The following is a 21809-nucleotide window of genomic DNA, read 5'->3' as shown; positions in this document are numbered from 1 at the left end:
CAGGATTGTAAACAAACCAAAGTGGTTTGGAGACTGCATATGGAATCACAGAATCACAAAGTCATTAAGGTCGGAAAAGACCTCCATGATCATCTGGTCCAGCCATCACTCTACCACCAATATTACCCACTAAACCATGTCCCTAAGCACCATGGCCAACCTTCCTTTGAACACCTGCAGGGATGGTGACTCCACCACCTCCCTGGGCAACCCATTCCAATACCTGACTGCTAGTCAGGTAGTTGCAGAGAGCAATAAGGTCTCCCCTAAGCCTCCTCTTCTCCACACTAAACAACCCCAGCTCCCTCAGCCGTTCCTCACAAAACTTGTGTTCCAGTCCCTTCACCAGCTTTGTAGTTCTTCTCTGGACATGCTCCAGGGCCTCGATGTCCTTCTTGTAGTGAGGGACCCAAAGCTGAACACAGCACTCGAGGTGCGGCCTCACCAGAGCAGAGTACAGGGGAAGGATCACCTCCCTGGTCCTTCTGGTTACACTATGCCTGATACAAGCCAGGATGCCGTTGGCCTTCTTGGCCACTTGGGCACACTGTTGGCTCATGTTCAACCAGCACTCCCAGGTCCTTTTCCTCTGCACAGCTTTCCAGCCACTCTCTCCCATACCTGTAGCACTGCATGCGGTTGTTGTGGCCGAAGTGCAGGACCCGGCACTTAGCCACGTTGAACATCATCCCATTGGCCTCTGCCCATCGACCCAACCTGTCCAGATCCCTCTGCAGGGCCTTCCTACCCTCTGTCAGGCCGACAGTTCCCAACTTGGTGTCGTCTGCAGACTTACTGAGGTTGCATTTAACTCCCTCATCCAAAACATCGATAAAGATATTAAAGAGGATTGGCCCCAACACCGATCCCTGGGGAACACCACTCATGACCAGTTGCCAGCTGGATTTCACTCCAGTCACCACCACTCTCTGGGCCCGGCCGCCCAGCCAGTTTTTAACCCAGCAAAGAGTGTACCTGTCCAAGCCATGAGCTGCCAGCTTCTCCAGCAGAACACTGTGGGAGACCTTGTCAAAGGCCTTGCTGAAGTCTGGGTAGACTGCGTCAACAGCCTTTCTCTCACCCACCAGGTGGCTCACCTGGTCATAGAAAGAGATGAGGTTGGTCAGGCAGACTTGCCTTTCATGAACCCATGCTGAGTGGGCCTGATCTGCCAGTTGTCCTGCATATGCTGCATTATTGTATTCAAGATCACCTGTTCCTTCACCCTTCCTGGCACTAAGGTCAGGCTGACAGGCCTGTAGTTCCCTGGGTCCTCCTTATGACCCTTTTTATAGATGGGCGTCACATTAGCAAGTCTCCAGTCATCTGGGATCTCTCCAGATGACCATGACTGCTGACAGATGATGGAAAACAGCCCAGCAATCACATCTACCAACTCCCTCAGCACCCTTGGGTAGATCCCATCTGGACCCATGTACTTGTGACAGTCCAGGTGGAGCAGCAGATCTCTAACTGTTTTCACCTGAACTCTGGGTGGTTTCTTCTGCTCCCTGTCCCAGACTTCCAGATCAGGAGGCTGAGTACCCTGAGTGGTATGACTATTAAAGACAGATGTAAAGAAGGCATTGACAACCTCAGCCTTTTCCTTATCCTCAGTAGTCATGTTCCCCCCTGTGTCCAGTAAAGGACAGAGATTCTCCTTGGCCCTCCTCTTGAAGTCAAATTTATAAAAACATTTTTATTATCCTTTACCATACTGGGAAGGTTGAGCTCATGCTGGGCTTTAGCCTTCCTGATTTCCTCTCTGCATATGCTGGCAACTTCCTTGTACTCTCCCCGAGCTGCCTGTTCCTTCTTCCACAAACTCTCTATTTGGACACAAACTCTCTATTTCTCCCAGAGACTCAGCAAAATTTCCCTGTTCAGCCATGCCGGTCTTCTTCCCCACCAGCTCATCTTGCGGCACACAGGGACAGCCTGTTCCTGTGCCTTTAAGGTTTTCCTCTTGAGGAGCATCCAGCCTTCCTGGACCCCTCTGCCCTTCAGGACTGAAAGAATAAGGACCTCTTTGCACAGACAACTTAAACTTCAGTACTTCTAGCTTTTGGTCCATTCCTGTTCAAAATCAGCCTGATTTTTTTATTATGGTGCAGAGAATGACTAAAATCTCAGAAATACAGCCTAGTATCTCCTTCCAAGTGCTGCTTGGAAATAATGAAAATATTTAGAAGTGGTCATTGTCATATTAAAAGTAAATCTACACGATAGTTTTAAAACATGATATGATATTATGTTTATTTTACTGAAATAGCACTGAGACATCCCCAGTCAGGTTAGAGCACCTTTTGTGCTTGTGTTGTCACATTGCCCAGAATTTAACCCATCCCTTAGGTGAGTATTTTTTAAATGTCCATTTCTGTGATTTGATTTTTTGAGCAAAATGTTATGCTGACAAAAAGAAGAGGCCATTGCAGGGATGAGCAAAGGTAGTGGTGGTGGGGTTGACCGAGGAGGACGATGAAGGGACAGTCTCCTTCTAAGGGTACCGATTTGGGAGAATTAGAGTAAGCTCATTACACAGTGATGGAACAATATTCACCCTGCCATGGAGGATGGGAAGCCTGGTGAAGCATTAATCAAAAGCATGCTTTATCTGACCGAGTAAAGATTCAAGCTTGTTCACCTATCATTTAAGATTTCTTAGTCTTATTTAGCATGACAGTTCATTTACTTTTAAAAAGCCTTCTACCAAAACAGGAATAGAAGCAGATGAAAGTGGTGTTTATGTTGTTATTCTATAAGGGGGCAACTGAAAGATACATTATAAGATATAAAAAGGGCTTTACAGTGACGCAATGACTCTAACCAGATTTCCTGGAGAGGATGTGAATCCTTGAAGATTTTCAAAATGTGACTGAACTAGGCTTTGAGCAAATTGGTCTAGCATTTGAATGAGCATTTGGAGTGGGACATTATACTAGAAGACCTCCAGAAGTCCTTTCAAATCAATGATCCTATGATAATACCATGAAGTCACATCTTCATGATTGCATATTGAAGCTGTAGTACATTCCTCACCACCACCACCACCCCCCCCGCCCCCAATTTCCTAGAGAAATCATGTCTCTCAATTCAGTGGGAGGTAGTCTTTATGCAGCCTGCCCATTTTTCGTTAGTAAATGATCTGAACTTAACCTTTAGAAATAATGTTTTTTCTCTCCTTTAATCCCCTGTGATAGTTCCTGGTTGGATATTCGGACAAGGTACATGTGCTCTGGATATATCAGGCAGGAAATTTATTTTAATGAACTGCAAATGTTGACAGCTTAATTATGATGATTCTTTATGGATGGTGATTCTCTTTTCTTTCAACTCTGATGTTAACTGAAGAAACAGAAAAGCTAAATTCTTTGTGTTTTAATGTTTCAGTGTGAAGAAGGTGTCTTAATACCCAAAGAACTAAATGAATGATTCTTAATCACAATTGAATTCTTGTTCTTTTGCCACTTAATGACCAGTTGGGAGGAGTTAATGGTCCTCAACTGCATGTAGGACCATTAACTCCTGAGGAGATTATTTCTTAGTAAGTGCCTAGTGTTAAGAATTTTGCTATTACAAGCTGAATGTATTTTAATGTCTTCTGAAATGCTTGTGCTTTTTTCTTTAAAATGTTTTGTGTACGTCATTGCCCATACTTACCTTTACATTTGATCCATTAAAATGTCAACAAAGAAAGCAACAAAAGGAAAGTTCTTTCTAATTTAAAAGGACTCAGTACGCAGAATTTTTTATTTTTTATTTTTATTTATTTATTTATTTATTTATTTATTTTTTGTGAGCGGCTTGGAATCCATTCTTTTTAATCCACTAGATCAAGGAAGAAACATTGTGTAAAAACTACTTCTATCCTTCACAGTATGCTTGGGGATACCATGGGCACAAGGATGGTGATTATATGTAACTGTCACAATTTAAGTAGTGTTGTGATTGTTGCTTATTCAGATTGTACAGCATCTATGATATCTCTGGGATATGCACACTGTACATATATGAAAACATTGTTGTTTTTTTTTTTTTTTTTTTTTTTTTTCCCTTTACATTCAATAGCTGTACAAATAAGTTTAAGATGAATGATCATGAAATTTTTGTATTGTCTGAACTTAATTAATGCACCTAACATCAGAAAAGTCCTAAGTCTTAGATTTGTTAGTGAGTCTACTCTGGAATCTTTCCACTTGAATGAGTACTTCTAATATTATTAACATTTCTATATACTGGCACTAGAAATAACAAAAGCTCTAGAAGTTATCCAGCATTTTTCTTATTGTTTTTCCTTACTACAGCTTTAAACACAAAACTTATCTTTCCAGTAGCATAAAAGGTAGTATTTCTACTCCATAATATTACAGTATGTCTACTTGTAGCAGAATTCATAATCAAATAGCTTCTGTATTTCAGACTTTATTTTCATAGGGAACCCAACAAGCTAGTAGTCTTTGACAACCAAAATATGGCAAAAGATGATGTCGTAGTGGAAGTTCTATGCTTAGCTTGATGTGTAAAGATGAAAGGATGGAAAGGTGTTTTAAAAACTCTTATGTCCTCGCTGGTAAGGGGGTAAGGTGAAACTAATTACTTTTCTTTTACTATAACATATATCAAATGGAACACAGTTGCTTCAAATTATAGGTCTGTTCAGTCTGGTCTTCTGCTTTATAGCTGCTCTGAAAACATGTAGCTTGTGAATAAATACTTTGCTATTTGGGGTTGAATCTGAACACATTATGCCTGGCCTACCTAGAGTTCAAGTAGCAAAGCAAAATCTAGAAAAAGGCAAATAGGAACTTGATTTTTCTATGGAATGTCATAATTAGTTGTGCTGTTAAGCAAAATATGGTTGAAAGAAGGCACATCCATGAAGGACAGCAGCCCTTTAAGAGAAGCATATAAAATTAATTATTGTTTGTCATTTTGTTCAATTCTGGTATTAATGTTAGTTGCTTGGATTTACTTTTATCTATTATGTTTATATTACGTTTAGTATTTTGCACAGTTTAAAAACTTGACTAGTTTCATGTGTTTTGCTGAATATACATCGCTCCTGGAAATAGTACTGTAAAACCACAATGCAAAACCCAGGAAGGACAGTTACTTCTCAAAAACCACTTTACCAAAGTAACACAGTGTAGTTTATTCAACAGAGATAGTGCTTAATTTGGACATGTATAGTGAAATTTACTAAATATACACTAAAATGATACTGACAGAAATACTTCTGTGAAATACGTCAGTTGTCTACTCACTATAAGCTTAGGTTGTGATACCCTGGGTTGTGCTGACCTATATTTTTTCTTTTTCTGCAATATAAATTCAAATACATTGTGGATATGTGCTTGCAGCTTGTCTTTTTTATATTTTGTACATGAACTTAATAGATGTGTTTTGTACAGTGCTGGGCACTTTGAAACTCAAACCTCCCAACATATGCACTTTGCTATCAGTGGTATTTTGTGGAACTGTTTCCAAGATTTGGCAATAAAATAGTGCATTTTTGTTATTATTTTTTATTTTTATTTATTATTTTTTATATATATTTTTTTTGTAGGGAAGTTTGTGATTGCAATTACAGCACTGTAATCGAATATTTTTTCACGGGGCCTGATGCTGAGAATGGAGTGCAGCAAGGACACATGGTATGTTGTATGAGAAGCAATAAATAATATTTTAGGGAAAAATTAATAATGCAGAATGTTACTTCTTCATACGAAGTTCCTAATGTTTGATAATTTCCACCTTTTGTGTGTGTATATATGAGTACATGTGTTAAGATATATATATAACTGCATCTTGGCAAAGCAGCTCTTGTCTGCATACATCGTCTCTGTGATGATTTGATGATTTTGAGAATTTCAGCCGCTAGATGGAGCAGGATATTACGAAACAGGATTCCCTGAGATCAGGGCAAACTCTGGGGCAGAGTTTTGGAGTGTTATTGCTTCTTTATTTATGACTTGGCAAGTGCAAATGGAGCAGGGTACCCCTGCCCTCTGACTTATGTGCTATGTCAAGATGTAACTTGTACTATTATAATATAATTAAATTATAATTAAACAAAATTCTGGCAAAAGTCTGGCCATTTTCCTCTGTTGTGTTGCTGTTCTGGGAAGAGCCAGGCTGTTACGTGACGTGCTAATATCTGAAAAGTGATTTTTTAAATTAAAGTGGATTTCAAATGCTATTTTAAAAAGTTTGAGTTAATTGAAGTAGACTACCTTTTTGTCCTTGGGATTTTTGTTTGTTTGTTCCCTTTGCAATTTTAAAACTGGAATTTGTAGCTAGTGTCTATTCACTGGGAAAAATGTATGTTTTAGAGAAAATTAGTTACTTTGAGAGTAGCCCCACACAAATGTGAAGTGTGCTGAAATTTAGAGGTCAAGTAATGGCATTTTTTATTTTTTCCTTTGGTAATCTCCCCCCCCTTTTTTTTTTTTAGTGAAAATAAATGTCTCATTTTTAAGCACTTTGGCATGAGAGTGTAAGAGGCCTTACATGTTCATTAGCCATTAGTAATCCAGGAATATCTCCAGCAATATTAACGTGATGATAGCTCAAAGTGTGCATAGAGAGGGAAGACAAAATTCCCTCATTAATTCCTAAATAATTGCAACTAAATGTTTAGTAACTTTCACTTAGTAAAAGATTAGCAAGTCAAAAGAACCCGAACTTCCACTCTTCAGTTAACAGTAGCAGCAGCCGTTGCATATCTTTTGTGGGAGCAAAAGCTGTGCCACACTTGTTTTTGGATCTCTCTAATAAGGAAAGTCTTATTATGAGATTTTCATGTTCAGTCAAAACCAATAAAGAATTAATATTCACAGCTAATGGCTTGTGAATAGTTTATATGCTGAAAAATATATATTTTTTGGAGAAATTTTTGAGGGAGTGACTCTACAGAATAACTATGTCTATCTGAATGAGCTGAAAACTTAAATACACAGAGGTAAATTAATTGTAAAAAACATTAATGATGTATGGTTTGTATACTTGTAAGTGCAATAACTTTACAGAAACAGGCTTTACAAATATATTGCAATTCTGTGTTTAGCTGCAAACAGCAGAAGTGCCTAATGTCTGGATGGGAGGTGCAAGGTTATCTCTATGAATGTACTAAAATGTAAAGGAATAATGAAGAGCTACGAACAGTTATTTTTATATTAAGAGGTAGGTAGCTTCCCCTTCCCTCCCCCTCAACAGGTGACCGGTGATCCTGCTTCTTTCTTCTAATATGATCTTCTGGAGGGCTTCAATGTAGTAAAAGTGCTGAGCTTCGCAACCAACAGTGTCTGTTGAAATACTTCCTACTGAAATAATAATATGTATATAAAGATGATACTGATCTTACATTAATGGGTAGTGACTCTCTTGAAAATGCTGCAAAACCTAACAAGCTGACATGTCGGTTATATCAAGGGATCATATAAATCACTGAATTAAAAACTCTGAATTGCCCTTGAGATTAATTGGTGCTGAAACGTCTTGTGCTAAGTAAATAAGAGAACTTAAGCAGAATCTAAACAAGCTTTTGTTAGTGGTTTCATTTGTCAACTTGAAATGATGCAAAGACTTTTTAATTAAAATGAGAAAGTGTGTGTTGGGAGAAATGTTAATACAGACCTACTGAAGCTTGGTCTTATTTTTTATTTTATTTTTTTATACGTAGATGCCTATGGTGGGCTGGATTTATGACCATGCTGAGTAAATTTTTAAGCTGCTAATCATAACACTCTGAAGCATTAGTTTAAAACACAGGAGAATCTCTAGTGAAGCTAGATTCCACATATAATTGAACAAAGGAATGGATCTGTAAATCACTTTGTGTTCTGTATCATGGCAGTAAACCAGAAATGTCATAATGAAGCTAACTCCAAAGCATAGCAGTGGAGGATGCTGCCTCTGCTCCAAACAGTCCATTTAGGCTGTCTCAATATACACTTATTACTGTGCTTCTACTTAGAATTTTACTGAACTCCTCTATAAACTTCTTTACAGCATCAGCTACACATTTTAAGAGTAGTTGGCTATAATGTATATCCAATAACATATAACTTAGAACGTGGCACCAATAATCATATTTTATGGATTTTAAAGATCCCACTGCCATCTGAAAAGTAATTATTGCATTACCTGGGTTAAACGTCTACAGGTTACAGATGTTAGGGTTGGCAGGTCACAGCTGTGAGTATAGGCCTCCTTTCTAAAATAGTAGCAGAGCTCTAGTAACTTCTTCATATGCTTAAGTAATAAATTGCATGGCTGAATCATGCACCAGATTCTCAGCCTTATTCAGCATAAACTTCCTGAAAGGATTCGGAAAGAAAAGGTGATGTATTTTCACTGTTTTTCTAATGACTAAGGAACCAGGATCTGTTCAGGCTAACAGAGCACTGAAGTCCTCTGTTATGTATATGGAAAGTGTTCTATCTCTGTGTCAGCTTCTATGTTGCATCAAGGCAGGACCAATAGCATGTTTAATACTACTGTTACGTGTCTTCCCCCTTCAAAAGCATATATCAGGAAATCATGAGATCAGTGCTAGGGGTTAAAAAAAGCAAAACAAAACAATATACCTCTCCCTATCCCCCTTCCAAACAACACAGACTATGTTACCAAGATTTGCACTGCTTAAGGAGAAATTATTGGAGAAGCTGGATGCAGATTTTTTCCCAACAAACATGACAATTCATTGAAAAATGTACATTTTTACACTACATTTTTTTGTTTGTATAAATTGCCCTCAAGTATCAAACAATATTCTTGTTGGAAGAAGGGATATATACTCTTTCCTAAGGGGAAGCTCTGATGAATCTCTCACCAAGATGAAGATGAAGCTCTTGAGACTTTCCGTTTCATGTCCCCTTCTCCACTGAGTGTTTTTGCATCCTTTCTGGGGACTGCTATGGACCAAGCTCTGGAGAGTTTAGGGTTTGTAGTTTGTGCACCCCAGGAGCAGCTGGTGGAAGATTGTCCTGAGACTTGAGATTCTGGTCTGGCAGGACTGTTGGTACTGGTAAAAGAGACCACCTGGGCAAGTAGGGTCCCATTGTTTTTATTTTTGCATAGACTTTCAGAACTGGTATTTCACAGACAAGAAAAGGAATTATGGCACAAAGTGGAACAATATATGTTATCCATAAAACTGTACACTGAATGATTGTTATAAGGATGCCAAAAATTTGCAGAGCTTAAAGACTTGTCCTCTGGAGATGAACCTGGGGTTGATGATATAAATTTTTCTGATATTGACAAGGGACCATTTAAGGCAGATGGAAAGTACTTCATTCTGTAAGCACTGATGGGGAGAATCTCTTGGCACCTGCTGGGGCCTTCTGTGGAGAGCAAAGGTGATCTTCAACTGTATTCATGGGTGTCCTCCCAATGCTTTTGTTTTTTGACCCTACAATTTGCAACTGTCCTGACATTCAGGCAAGTTTGCTATAAATGGGGTCCTTTAAACTACTTAAATAAGCATTTTTTCTTTTTAATAGAAATACTTATGGCTATACCAGCCATCTAAAAATACGACAAAATCATTAAGCTACATTTTCATTTGAGAGATGGGACTGAGATACTCCTCTTTGACACTGAAAAAGAGTAAACTGTCAGAACACATTGAAGAATAAAGGTGCCCATTTAAGTCAAATATATTTTAACAAACAGAACTAGGATTGCCATTTTCTGAATTATCATAGAATCATAGAATGACTCAGGTTGTAAGGGACCTCAAAGATCACCTAGTTCCAACCCCCCTGCCATAGGCAGGGCTGCTACCCACTAGATCAGGTTGCTCAGGGCATCATCTAACCTGGTCTTGAACACCTTCAGGGATGGGGCGTCCACAACCTCTCTCGGCAACCTGTTCCTGTGCCTCACCACCCTCTGAGTGAAGGATTTCCTTCTAACTTCTAATCTAAATCTTGCCTCTTTCAGTTTAAAACAATTCCCTCGTCCTATCATTATCTATCTGAGTAAAGAGTCCTTCTCTATCCTTCTTATAAGACCCCTCTAAGTACTGAAAAGCTGAGATGAGATCAACCAGGAGCCTTCTCTTCTGTAGGCTAAACAGCCCCAGCTTTCTCAGCCAACCTTTGTAGGAGGGGTGCTCCAGCCCCTTGATCATCCTTGATCATTACTTGGGTGGGCAGCCGATTTCCACCACAGCTGCTCTCTCACTCCCCCTACTCAAAGGAAAAGGGGGTGAAAATATGATACAAAGTGGCTCAATGTTTGAGATAAGGATGGGGAGATCACTCAACAATTATTGTGACAGGCAAAGCAGACACTGAGTAGGGAGATTAGTGAAATGTATTGCATATTACTAACAAACTAGAGAAGTGAGAAGCAAAGGAAAGAAACCAAAAACACTTTCCCCCACCCACTCTCTTCCACCTCCTCCCCCCGAGCAGAACAGGGGAACAGGGAATGGGGGCTGCTGTCAGTCCCTGATGCTTCGTCTCCACCACTCCTTCACGGTCCCTCTCTGCCCCTGCTCCATGCGGGGTCTCTCTCACGGGATGCCGTCCTTCCCGAACTGAGCCTGTGGGAGCTGCCCACAGGCAGCAGCTCTTCAAGAACTGCTCCCACATGGCTCTGTACCACGGGGTCCATCCATCTCCCAGGAGCAAACTGCTCCAGCACGGGTCCCCCACGGCTGGGCAGCAGCTCCCCCCAGACCCCCTGCTCCTGCATGGGCTCCTCTCCATGGGCTGCAGCTCCAGCCTGGGCCCTGCTCCTGCGGGGGCTCTCCATGGGCTGCAGCCTCCTCCAGTCCACATCCACCTGCTCCACTGGGGGGCTCCTCCACGGGCTGCAGTGTGGAGATCTGCTCCATGTGGGACCCATGGGCTGCAGGGGGACAGCCTGCTCCACCAGGGGCCTCTCCCTGCACAGGCTGCAGGGGAACTGCTGCTGCATGCCTGGAGCACCTCCTGCCCTCCTGCTGCACTGACCTTGGGGGCTGGAGGGCTGCTTCTCACTCCTTTTTCTCTCCCAGTCTCTTTTTTTTTCCTTTTTTTTTTTCTTTTTTTTTTTTTTCCTTTTTTTTTTTTTTTTTTCTTTTTCTTAAACATGCTCTCACAAAGGCACAAACAACATTGCTGATTGGCTTGACTCTGGCCAGTGGCGGGGCCCTTACCTAACATGTGGCAGCTTCTGGATTCTTCTCACAGAAGTCACTGCTATGGCCCCCCACTACCAAAATCTTGCCAGGTAAGCCCACTACAGGCCCTTCTCTGGACCCACTCTAACAGCTCCACATCCTTCTTGTGCTGCGGGCTCCAGACCTTGATGCAGTACTCCAGGTGGGGCTTCACAAGGGCTGAGTGGGACAATCACCTCCCTCCACCTGCTGGCCACCCATCCTTTGATGTGGCCCAGGATGCAGCTGGCCTTCTGGGCTGCAAGTGCGCACTGCCAGCTCATGTCTTGCTTTTCGTCCACCAGAGCCCCCAAGTCCCTCTCTGCAGGGCGGCTCTCAGTGAGTTCTTCTCCCAGTCTGTTCTCACGTCTGGGATTGCCTGGCCCAGGTGCAGCACCCTGCATTTAGACTTGTTAAACCTCAACAGGTTCATGTGGGCCCACTTCTCAAGCCTGTGAGAATTAGTTCAGATATCTTCATTTATATTCTGACCCATTTTGTGAAGGAAGATTTTATGGGACTTGGAGAATGCTTGTAAGTATTTGCTGCATCAGAGTTCCATTATGCCTTTTTTTTTTTCCTGGGCAGAAACAGGTCTCGACAGAGGGTGCGTGATTTACTGTTCCTCGGTGCAAGAGCACATTTTTTTCAGCAAGGCTGAAGTAACTAAATAAGTGTTGACTGATGTAGAATAGGAAAGAATGGAAGTGTGCCAACATTTGTGTCTTGAAACTAGAGTCTGTTTTCTAGCTGGTCAAACATACATTCTCTCTTAATGTTGAGCATTAATGAAATGTATGTTTTTTATTTTAGAGCTTTGTGAGAAGATTACATGCTTTACACACCCACTGCAGCAGATAGATTACATTAGTGAGAGTTTGGTTGCATCAAACAGTTGGCACTGATAAACAATGTCATTTAAATAACTCTTTTAAATAAAATCCTTATTGCCTTTCATCAAAGCCTATTATCCTAGGAAAGGATTCATGCATTGCAAAGAAAAGGATTCTTTTCCATCTCAGCAACAGAACTGAGCTTTGGGATGATACTCTAAGGTCTATGTCCAAAAAGTTTATTTGCAAAAGCTGTTCTCCAGTAAATCTGAAGAAGGGGAGTAGAGAAAAGGCAATGATCAGTGCATTTCCTATTTAGTAACCTAAATTTAATAATTTTTCCTGTCCTAACTTTAAATGGTACCATGCCAAACTGTCATTTTTCTATTTCCTCACAGCCAACTAACATACTGGTTTAGTACATAAATCAGCCCCACAATTAGTGTAAACTCTGGTATTAAATTGTCACACTTCAGAGTCTCTGAAACCTCTCATTAACCTCTTGGTTATACAGTTTATTAGATTTAGAGTGTAAACTTGTCCTTTTTGACTTTCACATGTGTTCAGTGCTACAGCAGCTGCAGCACACATAAACAACTTAAGCTCAACAGTTTAGGGTTCAGATTCCACAGATTCTGTTGCTGTAAAATTCTTACAATGAGTAAGGTATATGGCTATGTATCTTGTGATGTAAACTTCAGCAAACTTAACTTTCATTATATTAAGAAGACTTAGTGTTGGTCTTGTATAGTCCATAGCCGTGCTCTACCTTGCCCCATTTTAGGAGGAATTTAGGAGTAGTATTTAAAATGTGTACTTGTATATGACAACACAATAGTTAACCAGAAGTAGCATTTCTCAATGTCTAAGAAATGCTTATAAAATTCTCGATTTTGAGTCAAGATTTTCAAGTCAAGATTTTCAGAAGTATTTAGATGCCTGAAATAGATAAGGCAGTTATGTTTCCTAATTTCCTACACTTTCAGAGGACAAGGTGTAAACTATCTTCAATAGACAAAAAGAAATTATGAGTTCAAGTACCATTCAAAGTGGGGATTAGGGTCTGAAGCAGAAAAAAGTACTCCTGTTATTTTGGCAATTGACCCTGGAGAAGAACCTCAACTATTTAGGTGTTGAGCCTCTCTTTATAGTATACTGTTTATCTCTGGAAAGGTATATTAAATATCTGGGATGAATAACAAGAAGGTACATGAAGTCAGCACAGTTGTGTAAAGCAACTCAGGAGAAGGTGCCATAGATGTTGGGTTAAGGTTTACTCTTCGAACACTGATTCAGGTGATTTTTTTTCTTTTTATTTGGTCTAGAATAAAAAGTGGATAATCTGTAGAAAAAATAAACACTTTTTTGTAATTTACCTTATACCTGCCATTCATGATTTTATGCATCTGTCTTACCTTACCTCAGTAACCTCTTTTCTCAGTCAATGGGGAATGTTTTGCGTAGACTTTCCACTTATCAATAGCAGAGCCTAAAAAATGCCTGTGCACCAATAATGCCTAAGCACAAAACACAAAGAAGGGCTTATGGTATTTCACAAACATGGATATCACAAATACAAGTTTACAAAATATTACAAGACAGAGATGACTTTATATGGCAGAATCTGTTTCAAAAACTGGTAGGTCTATTGCCAAGAAAGAACTTCAGTGAAATGTACTCTAGTGACTTCTGAAATCTGTTTTGGTAAACAAAACTTTATTTATTTGATCCTCATCTGAGAAGTTTACAAAATAAAATTAATACTTTCAGATGTAAATTCCCTTCTGTTAACTCTCTGAGTATTATATTTTCTTCTCATTGGTGTTAAGTCAGAGCCACAATTAACTTAATGTAGCATTAAAATAATTAATGACTGTGCATGCTTTCAATAGTGTACTTCCCAGAGTAGCATGCTTCTATGGAAACATAAATATCTTGATAATTAGCACAACCATGAATGAACCAACATTCTGTTTCTTTTCTAGATTTAAGTTAAATGTTTCTTACTCAAGTCCTAATTAAGTGCTTTTCAGTATTTTGGACTGACGAGTCACCATATGTATGCACCTTGATTCATTACCTCACTTATCAAGTTACTTAACTACATGTGTTTCAATTTTTGATTAATAAAATAGTAGCAAAAATATTATCTAAAAAAAAAAAAAACACAAAACATAAGAACGACAAAATGGGTAGCTATGCATTTGCAATACCAAGGTTTTTTTTTTTTTTATATAGTTGTCAGCATTGTATCCTGATGCACTATGTTTATACTAACGTTAATATTTTATATTTTTATTCTGGAGGTTATTGAGGGTAGTTCCTCTTTTTATTTTTTATTTTTTATTTATTTTATTTTATTTTTTTGAATCATTGTAGAATCATTTTTCTACTGCAGTTTGCAATTGGAGAAAAAGGCCAGTTGTAAGCCAAACTGATTTTGCTGTATACTTAGCTCTCTTTACCGTGCCAAGATGAGGGATGCTGGAAAAGTTCGATGTACGGTTTCTTTTCTTCCTGAAGTACAATTTCTTAAAGACCATTTAGGGTTTATTTACATATGTGTCATGATGTAATTTATTGTGATTTTAATGTAATTTCTTCCAGTTGAGATTCTTGTTAGTCAGATTTATAATTCTTATCAGCACTAATGAGGGTTAAAGAATTATTAAAGGGAAATTCTAGATCTTTGTTGACCATCTCTTAACTGCCTATAAAGAAATGAGAAAAACTGTACAATGATCACAGGGGCTTGTGGGGAATGTGAAGCTCAAGGGAAGCCTTAGCTGCACTGGCCATGAAATGCCCTGATCCTTAGGGCAGTAATGAGGGAGCACAGCAAGCTCAGCACCCTAGAATTTGGGAGAGCAGACTTTGGTCTCTTCAGAGATCTGCTTGCTAGAATAAGAAAAGTAAAGCCCTGGAGGAAAGGAAGGCCCCAAGAAAAGTTTCTAATATTGAAGGACTACCTTCTCCAAGCTCAGGAATGGCACATGCCAACAAAGAATAAGTCAGGTGAAAACACTGGGAGGCTTGCACGGATGAACAAGGAGCTCCTGACCAAACTCAAACAGAAGAAGGAGGCCTACAGAGGGTGGAAGCAATGACAGGTAGACTGGGAATAATACAGAGAAATCATTGGAGCAGGCAGGGATCAGGTTAGGAAAGCTAAAGCCCTGATAAAATCTGGCCAGGGACATCAAGACAACAAGAAAGGCTTCTGTAACTATGTTAGAGATCAAAGGAAGAGTAGGGAAAATGTGGGCCCACTCCAAAAGGAAACAAGAGACCTGGTTACCCAGGATAAAGAGAAGGCTGAGGTACTCACAGAATCACAGAATCACAAAATCATTTAGGTTGGAAGAGACCTCCAAGATCACCCAGTCCAACCTATGACCTAACACTAACAAGTCCTCCACTAAACCATATCACTCAGCTCTAAATCTAAATGTCTTTTAAAGACCTCCAGGGATGGTGACTCAACCACTTCCCTGGGCAGCCCATTCCAATGCCTAACAACTCTTTCGGTAAAGAAGTTCTTCCTAATATCCAACCTAAACCTCCCCTGGTGCAACTTTACCCAATCCCCCTCATCCTATCACCGGGCACATGGGAGAATAGACCGATCCCCACCTCGCTACAGCCTCCTTTAAGGTACCTGTAGAGAGCGATAAGGTTGCCCCTGAGCCTCCTGTTCTCCAGGCTGAACTATCCCAGCTCCCTCAGCTGCTCCTCCTAAGACTAGTTCTCCAGACCCCTCACCAGCTTCGTTGCCCTTCTCTGGACACAGTCCAGGGCCTCGATGTCCTTCTTGTAGTGAGGGGCCCAAAACTGAACACAGTACTTGAGGTGCGGCCTCACCAGAGCCGAGTACAGGGGGACAATCACTTCCCTAGTGCTGCTGGCCACACTGTTTCTTATACAAGCCAGGATGTTGGTGGCCTTCTTGGCCACCTGAGCACACTGCTGGCTCATATTCAGTGTCTATGAACCAATACGCCCAGGTCCTTCTCTGCCAGGCAGCTTTCCAACCACTCATCTCCCAGCCTGTAGCTCTGCTTGGGGTTTTTGCACCCCAGGTGCAGGACCCGGCACTTGGCCTTCTTGAACTTCATACAGTTGGCCTCAGCCCATCGGTCCAGCCTATTCAGATCCTCCTGCAGAGCCTTCCTACCCTCGAGCAGATCGATACACGCACCTAACTCAGTGTCGTCTGCAAACTTACTGAGGGTGCACTCGATCCCCTCATCCAGATCATCGATAAAGATATTGAAGAAAACTGGCCCTAGTACTGAGCCCTGGGGGACTCCACTAGTGTCTTTTTTGCCTGTCTTCATCAGCAAGTGCTCCAGCCACACCACCCAAGTCACAGAAGGCAAAAGCAGGGACTGGGAGAATGAAGAACTGCCCACTGTAGAAGAGAATTAGTTTTGAGGCCATGTAAGGAATCTGAATGCGCACAAGACCATGGGACCTGATGAGATGCATCAGAGGGAACTCACGGATGAATTTACTAAGCCCCTCTCCATCATGTTTGAGAAGCTGTGGCAGTCAGGTGAAGTTCTCAGTGACTGGAAAAAGGGAAACATAACCTCTGTTTTTAAAAAGGGGAAAAAAAGGAAGACCCAGGGAACTACAGGCCAGTCAGTCTCATCTCTGTGCTTCCCCAGATTGTGGAACAGATCCTTCTGGAAACTATGCAAAGGCACATAAAAAATAAAGAGGTGATTGGTGGCAGCCAACATGGCTTCACTAAGGGCAGATTGTGCCTGACAAATCTGGTAGCCTTCTTTGATGGGGTTACAGCACTGGTGAATAGGGGAAGAGCAACTGACATCATCTACCTGGACTTGTGCAAAGCATTTGACCTTGTCCTGTACAACATTTGTGTCTCTAAATTGGAGAGACATGGATTTGACAGATGGACCCTTCAGTGGGTAAGCAATTGCCTGGATAGCTGCAGTCAATGGCATGATGTCCAGGCTGAGACCAGTGATGAGTAGTGCTCCTCAGGGGTCAGTATTGGGACTGGCGCTGTTTAACATCTTTGTCGGTGACATGGCAGTGGGATCGAGTGCACCCTCAGCAAGTTGGGCAATGACACCAAGCTGTGTGGTGCCATCAGCAACCTCAGTTGACACGCTGGAGGGGAGTGATGCCATCCAGAGGGACCTGGACAGGCTTGAGATATTGGCACATGTGAATCTCATGAATTTCAACAGGGTCAAGTGCAAGTCATTTGGGCTGGGGCAATCCCAAGAACAAATACAGGCTGTGCAGAGTATGGATTGAGAGCAGCCCTGAGGAGAAGGATCTGGGGGTGCTGGTTGGTGAAAAACTCAGCATGAGCCAGCAATGTGTACTTGCAGCCCAGAAAGCCAACCATATCCTGGGCTGCATCAAAAGCAACATGGCCAGCAGGTCAAGTAAGATGATTCTCTCCTACTGCACTCTTGTGAGACCCCACCTGGAGCACTGTGTTCAGCTCTGGGGCCCTCAGCACAAGCAGGACATGGATCCATTTGAGTGAGTTCAGAGTAGAACCACAAGGATCACCAGAGTGCTGGAGCACCTCTCCTGTCTTCATAGGCTGAAGGAATTGGATTTTTCGGCCTGGAGAAGAGAAGGCTTTGGGGAGACCTTATAGCAGCTTTCAAGTACTTAAAGGGAGTCTACAAGAAAGATGGAGAGGGATCCTTTATCATGAAGTGTAATAATAGGACAAGGGGTAATGGCTTTAAGCTAAAAGAGGGTAGATTTAGATTAGATATAAGGAAGAAATTTTTTGTTCAGGGGGTGGTGAGGCCCTGGCACAGGTTGCCCAGAGAAGCTGTGGATGGCCCATCTTTGGAGCTGTTCAAGACCAGGCTGGATGGGGCTTTGAGCACCCTGGTCTGGTGGGAGGTGTCCCTGCCCATGGCAGGGGGTTGGAATTAGATGATCTTTAAGGTCCCTTCCAGCCCAACCCATTCTGATTCTATTCCATTATTTCAAAAGGAGCAAAAAAAATAAATTGTTGTGGGCTTAGAGGAAAAAGTACCACCTTAACCTTGCATCTGTGAAGTCATGAGAGTACATGGAATACAGATCAGCTACAGAAATGTTTGACCTTTTTGAAACTACAAGGCTTATAAGAAGAGAAGCGCACTTCACAGGGGTGGTTGGGAATGACACCTTAGGAGTGCAGTCACGGGGATGGAAGATGGGCTCAGCATTTACCCTGCTGTAGGAGCTGTGCAGCCTTGTGACTTTTTGCCCTCTAGTTTATGGGACTGAAGGTGGCCTCCAGGCCACGTCAGTAGAGGTGAGGGAATAAACCACCCTGTAAGTCTTCATATTCTTCCTTGCAAGCTGCTGTAAATAGCCTGCAGTATTAACAGGAACTTGTCTGGATGGATGTACTGTATCGGGTTGGTCATTGAAGGATTTTTGAATTGATAGTTCCCTGCTGATTTAGTGGTGTGAAATTCCTGAAAATTTCATTCTTCTGGTGTCAGAAATAGTTGCCTTTCTTCTGTCCACCTTCAGGGTTCATGTTGACACAGTATTGCAGGGGTAGTTTGAATTTGATCTGTTACTGACCATTTCATTTAGTGACTTGTGCAGTAACATGAAATGTTACTACCCAGGAGCATTTTGTTTGGCACCAGTAATCATCAGAGGAAAGATAGTGACTAAACCTCAGCATTTTATGTTTCAGTTATTAAACAGGGTCAGAATTATCACTAGGGATGACAGTAACTTGTTTGTATAAATAAGAATAAAAAATGACAGTATTAATGATGTTCACATTGTTTTATCATGACTCATGGATGTCATTTTATTTGATTTGATTTTTTCTAAAGCCATTAATTTTGTGTGGCTAAGACCAGTTACTCTTAAAGAGAGATAAGAGAGATCTATTTTTGATGAAGGATTTGGTATGATGCCTGGAATTTTTACTGTTTTTTGAAACTGCCATTTTAAACTACAATATTCATTTTTTTTTCTTCTTATAAAATTCTGTGTTTAAAAATGTCTTAACAGATGCAGAAAAGTTTTATGATTCATAAACATAAAACAGGCTCCAGATCCAGATAGGATGTGAATATATTTTGATACGGATTTCCATAAATGTAACAAAAGAAGACTGAAATGCCTTCTACACTAGTGAAAGCAGGACTGGAGAATTCACAAACAGGATGGGTCTGCAGGCTTGTGTTTGTGAGGACTGTACAGAAGGCTGACAGAGTGATACATATGGTTTCACAGAAACACCTCAGCTAAAAGTAATGTGCCGCTGAGCACTCATTTTACCAGCTTTTTTTTGGTTCAGTCGAAGTAAGGGAAAGGGAATATTTGTGGGTTTGGACCCTGAATGTATGAAGAAATTTCTGTTACATCAATTGTGTGTGAAGTCTGAAATATAACTATTAAAACCTTCAACTTAAGGGAAACTTTAACTATGTGTTCAATCTAATATATGTACATGATAAATAAGAAGAAATACAAATCAGATTATTTGTGCAGCAGTTGTAAATTCAAAAGAGTGCATTCATTGACTAGTGAGGATGCTGTTACATATAATCAATCTAGTTAAATGGTGATATAGTTGAAAACCAGAGCTCAATCTCAAATTCATTCTTTGGATATTAACTTAAATAACTAAATTGCTACATTGTCTTGGATTTGAAATATATCTGCACATCTTCATACAGTTCAGTAAGTATTGGTGGATGGAGAGACTTTCAAGTCTTATATTTCAGAGTGGTTTAGAAACCAATGTGTTATTTCCTGTTATGAAAAAATATGAAAAAACAAACAAACAAAAAAACCACAGCTCATATTTTTCATCAGTTTACACACTTAGACTATGTTCAACTGTAAAAAGAAAAAAAGAAGAGAGAGAGAAAGAGATCAGAGATCTATGCCTTCTCTGAATAAAAATAAATTAATCTGAGAGTCTACTTGTGACAGAAAGAAAAGACTGTAGCTCATGTGTTTTGTTCTTTCTGGTGCATATTTCTCTAGAACTACTTCGTGTTAAATCTTTGTCTTTTCATCACCACAAACTAACTCCTACTAAAGTCAGTCAAAGCTACTGCCAACAGAAATGCTGATTGAAGGGGAAAAAAAACAAAAACAAAAAACAAAAAAACAGCTCCAATCCCCCAATCTTCAGTCTCTAAATTGATAACGTATATAAATTGCTTTGTAGTGAAAGATTCAGTGACGATCAATAAATACCTTTGACTAACTTTATAAATGTCCTATGACTTTAGGGTTCAGTCATAAGTGACAATGTTTAATATTTGTAAGATAATTTTTACTGTCAGAAGCATGTGTTATTCCAAATGTGGTACAACGTGCTAGTCCATACAGAATTTAGTTTTTCAAGATTTGACAGTTATGTAAAAGTTTTAGTTACTTCTGTACTTTCATCATCATGTTCTTTAAACTTGTATGGAGCAGTTCAAGGAAGTCTGAGCAGCTGGCTATTCCATCATTGATGGCAATCATTAAAGTGATTAAACCTTTGAGTAAGTTTGCCCTGTGATATCAGTCCACTAGGAAAATGGTCGAAGCTCAAGGTCTTTCACGAGTTTTTCCAGTGTACTACAGGATTCCTAAACTGTTTTTTTTCCTTTGCTATTTTTTCTTTGCTTTAAATTATTTTTAAATTTGCTATTATTTGTCATTTATCCAAATGCAAGATGAATTCAAATTAACTTAAAATATCATGATTATGATGAGTCATAGTGAAAAACATGTGGATGTGGTATTCACTTTAAACTACAGGTGTGAGCTATTCAGTTGCAGTGAAAAACAGTATGTACCTCACTCCTCAGACATTGTTTTGAAATTTGTAACTGACCATTGGGTGTCACTGTTGCTGCTCTTAATAAAGAGCTGATCCCATCACTTGCAAAAGAGTAAGGCCTGAGGATTAATTTGAGGATAGGTGGGGCTCACATTGATTTCAAGATCTGCTTTTTTCTTTTGGCAGCATGGAGAAGAGTAAGACAGAAATGCAGACAGCAGTGATTGATATCAGTGAAGGGAAAGAGCCACAGTAACTGAGATGTGGTTTCCATAGATATTCTGCAAGGTCTAATGTGTGTAGTTAAATGCAATTGCTCTGGGATGATATTGGCAAAATTATGATAAATTTTTCCATTATGGAACAAATTTCCACTTAAGTTAAATCAAGTGCTGTCTTGATTGTTAAGGGAATAAAGACTTATGCTGTCATGTTTTATGCCTTAAAATAAAGACAAAGTTTTGGTTAAAATAAAGGAAACAATGAAAACCCTGAAACTACAAATCAGCAGTAAAAATAAACTTATAACTCTTCACATATTCGTTAATGAGTGAGTGCCTTAAATCTCCAGCCAGCACAGCAGATGGCCTGTGGACCTTGAAAGGTTGATACATTTCATACTGTTGTCAGGATCAATTGCGGTTTCTTCTTGGGTTAAAAATAAGGCTCTGATACTATAACTTATGCACGTGTGATTCATGTCATTACCTTTAGGCTCTCCTGTACTGACAGGCACTGCACCTGCTCAGAGGCACACTGACTTTCACAAGGCTCATGTCAGGCCCAGACGTCTGTTTATGTGGAAATGCTCCAGGTCCAAAATACATACTGTAGATCAGGAAGAATATATTGTTTCTATAGCCTTTGCGCCTCAGAAATAAATCAATTGTGCACCATAAATATACACAAAACATATACAAAGTATTTCTAAAAATAAATGTAATAAAACTGTATTTAATGAACCTTGTGCTTATGTATTTTTTTTTCAGGAGTTTTCAGAATTTTATGTCAGCTTTTATTC

The 21809-nt window shown here is 40.2% G+C and overlaps 1 protein-coding gene across 2 annotated transcripts in view; it reads left to right on the top strand.

Moving 5' to 3' along the window:
• Positions 1-21809, top strand: part of SLCO4C1 (solute carrier organic anion transporter family member 4C1) — an 87215-nt gene that overhangs the window by 50634 nt on the left and 14772 nt on the right. The window contains exon 11 of one of the 2 annotated variants that reach the window (XM_050716295.1): positions 5567-5654. In XM_050716295.1, coding sequence (XP_050572252.1) covers positions 5567-5654 — 88 coding nt within the window. Of the gene's footprint in view, positions 1-5566; positions 5655-21809 lie in introns of those variants that run through there. The other variant, XM_050716294.1, reaches the window with a different exon arrangement.

Source organism: Cygnus atratus, chromosome Z, assembly GCF_013377495.2.
Source record: "Cygnus atratus isolate AKBS03 ecotype Queensland, Australia chromosome Z, CAtr_DNAZoo_HiC_assembly, whole genome shotgun sequence".
In the NCBI taxonomy this organism is placed as follows: domain Eukaryota; kingdom Metazoa; phylum Chordata; class Aves; order Anseriformes; family Anatidae; genus Cygnus; species Cygnus atratus.
The sequence above is the reverse complement of the archived record's forward strand: the minus strand, read 5'-3'. Positions and strand labels throughout refer to the sequence as shown.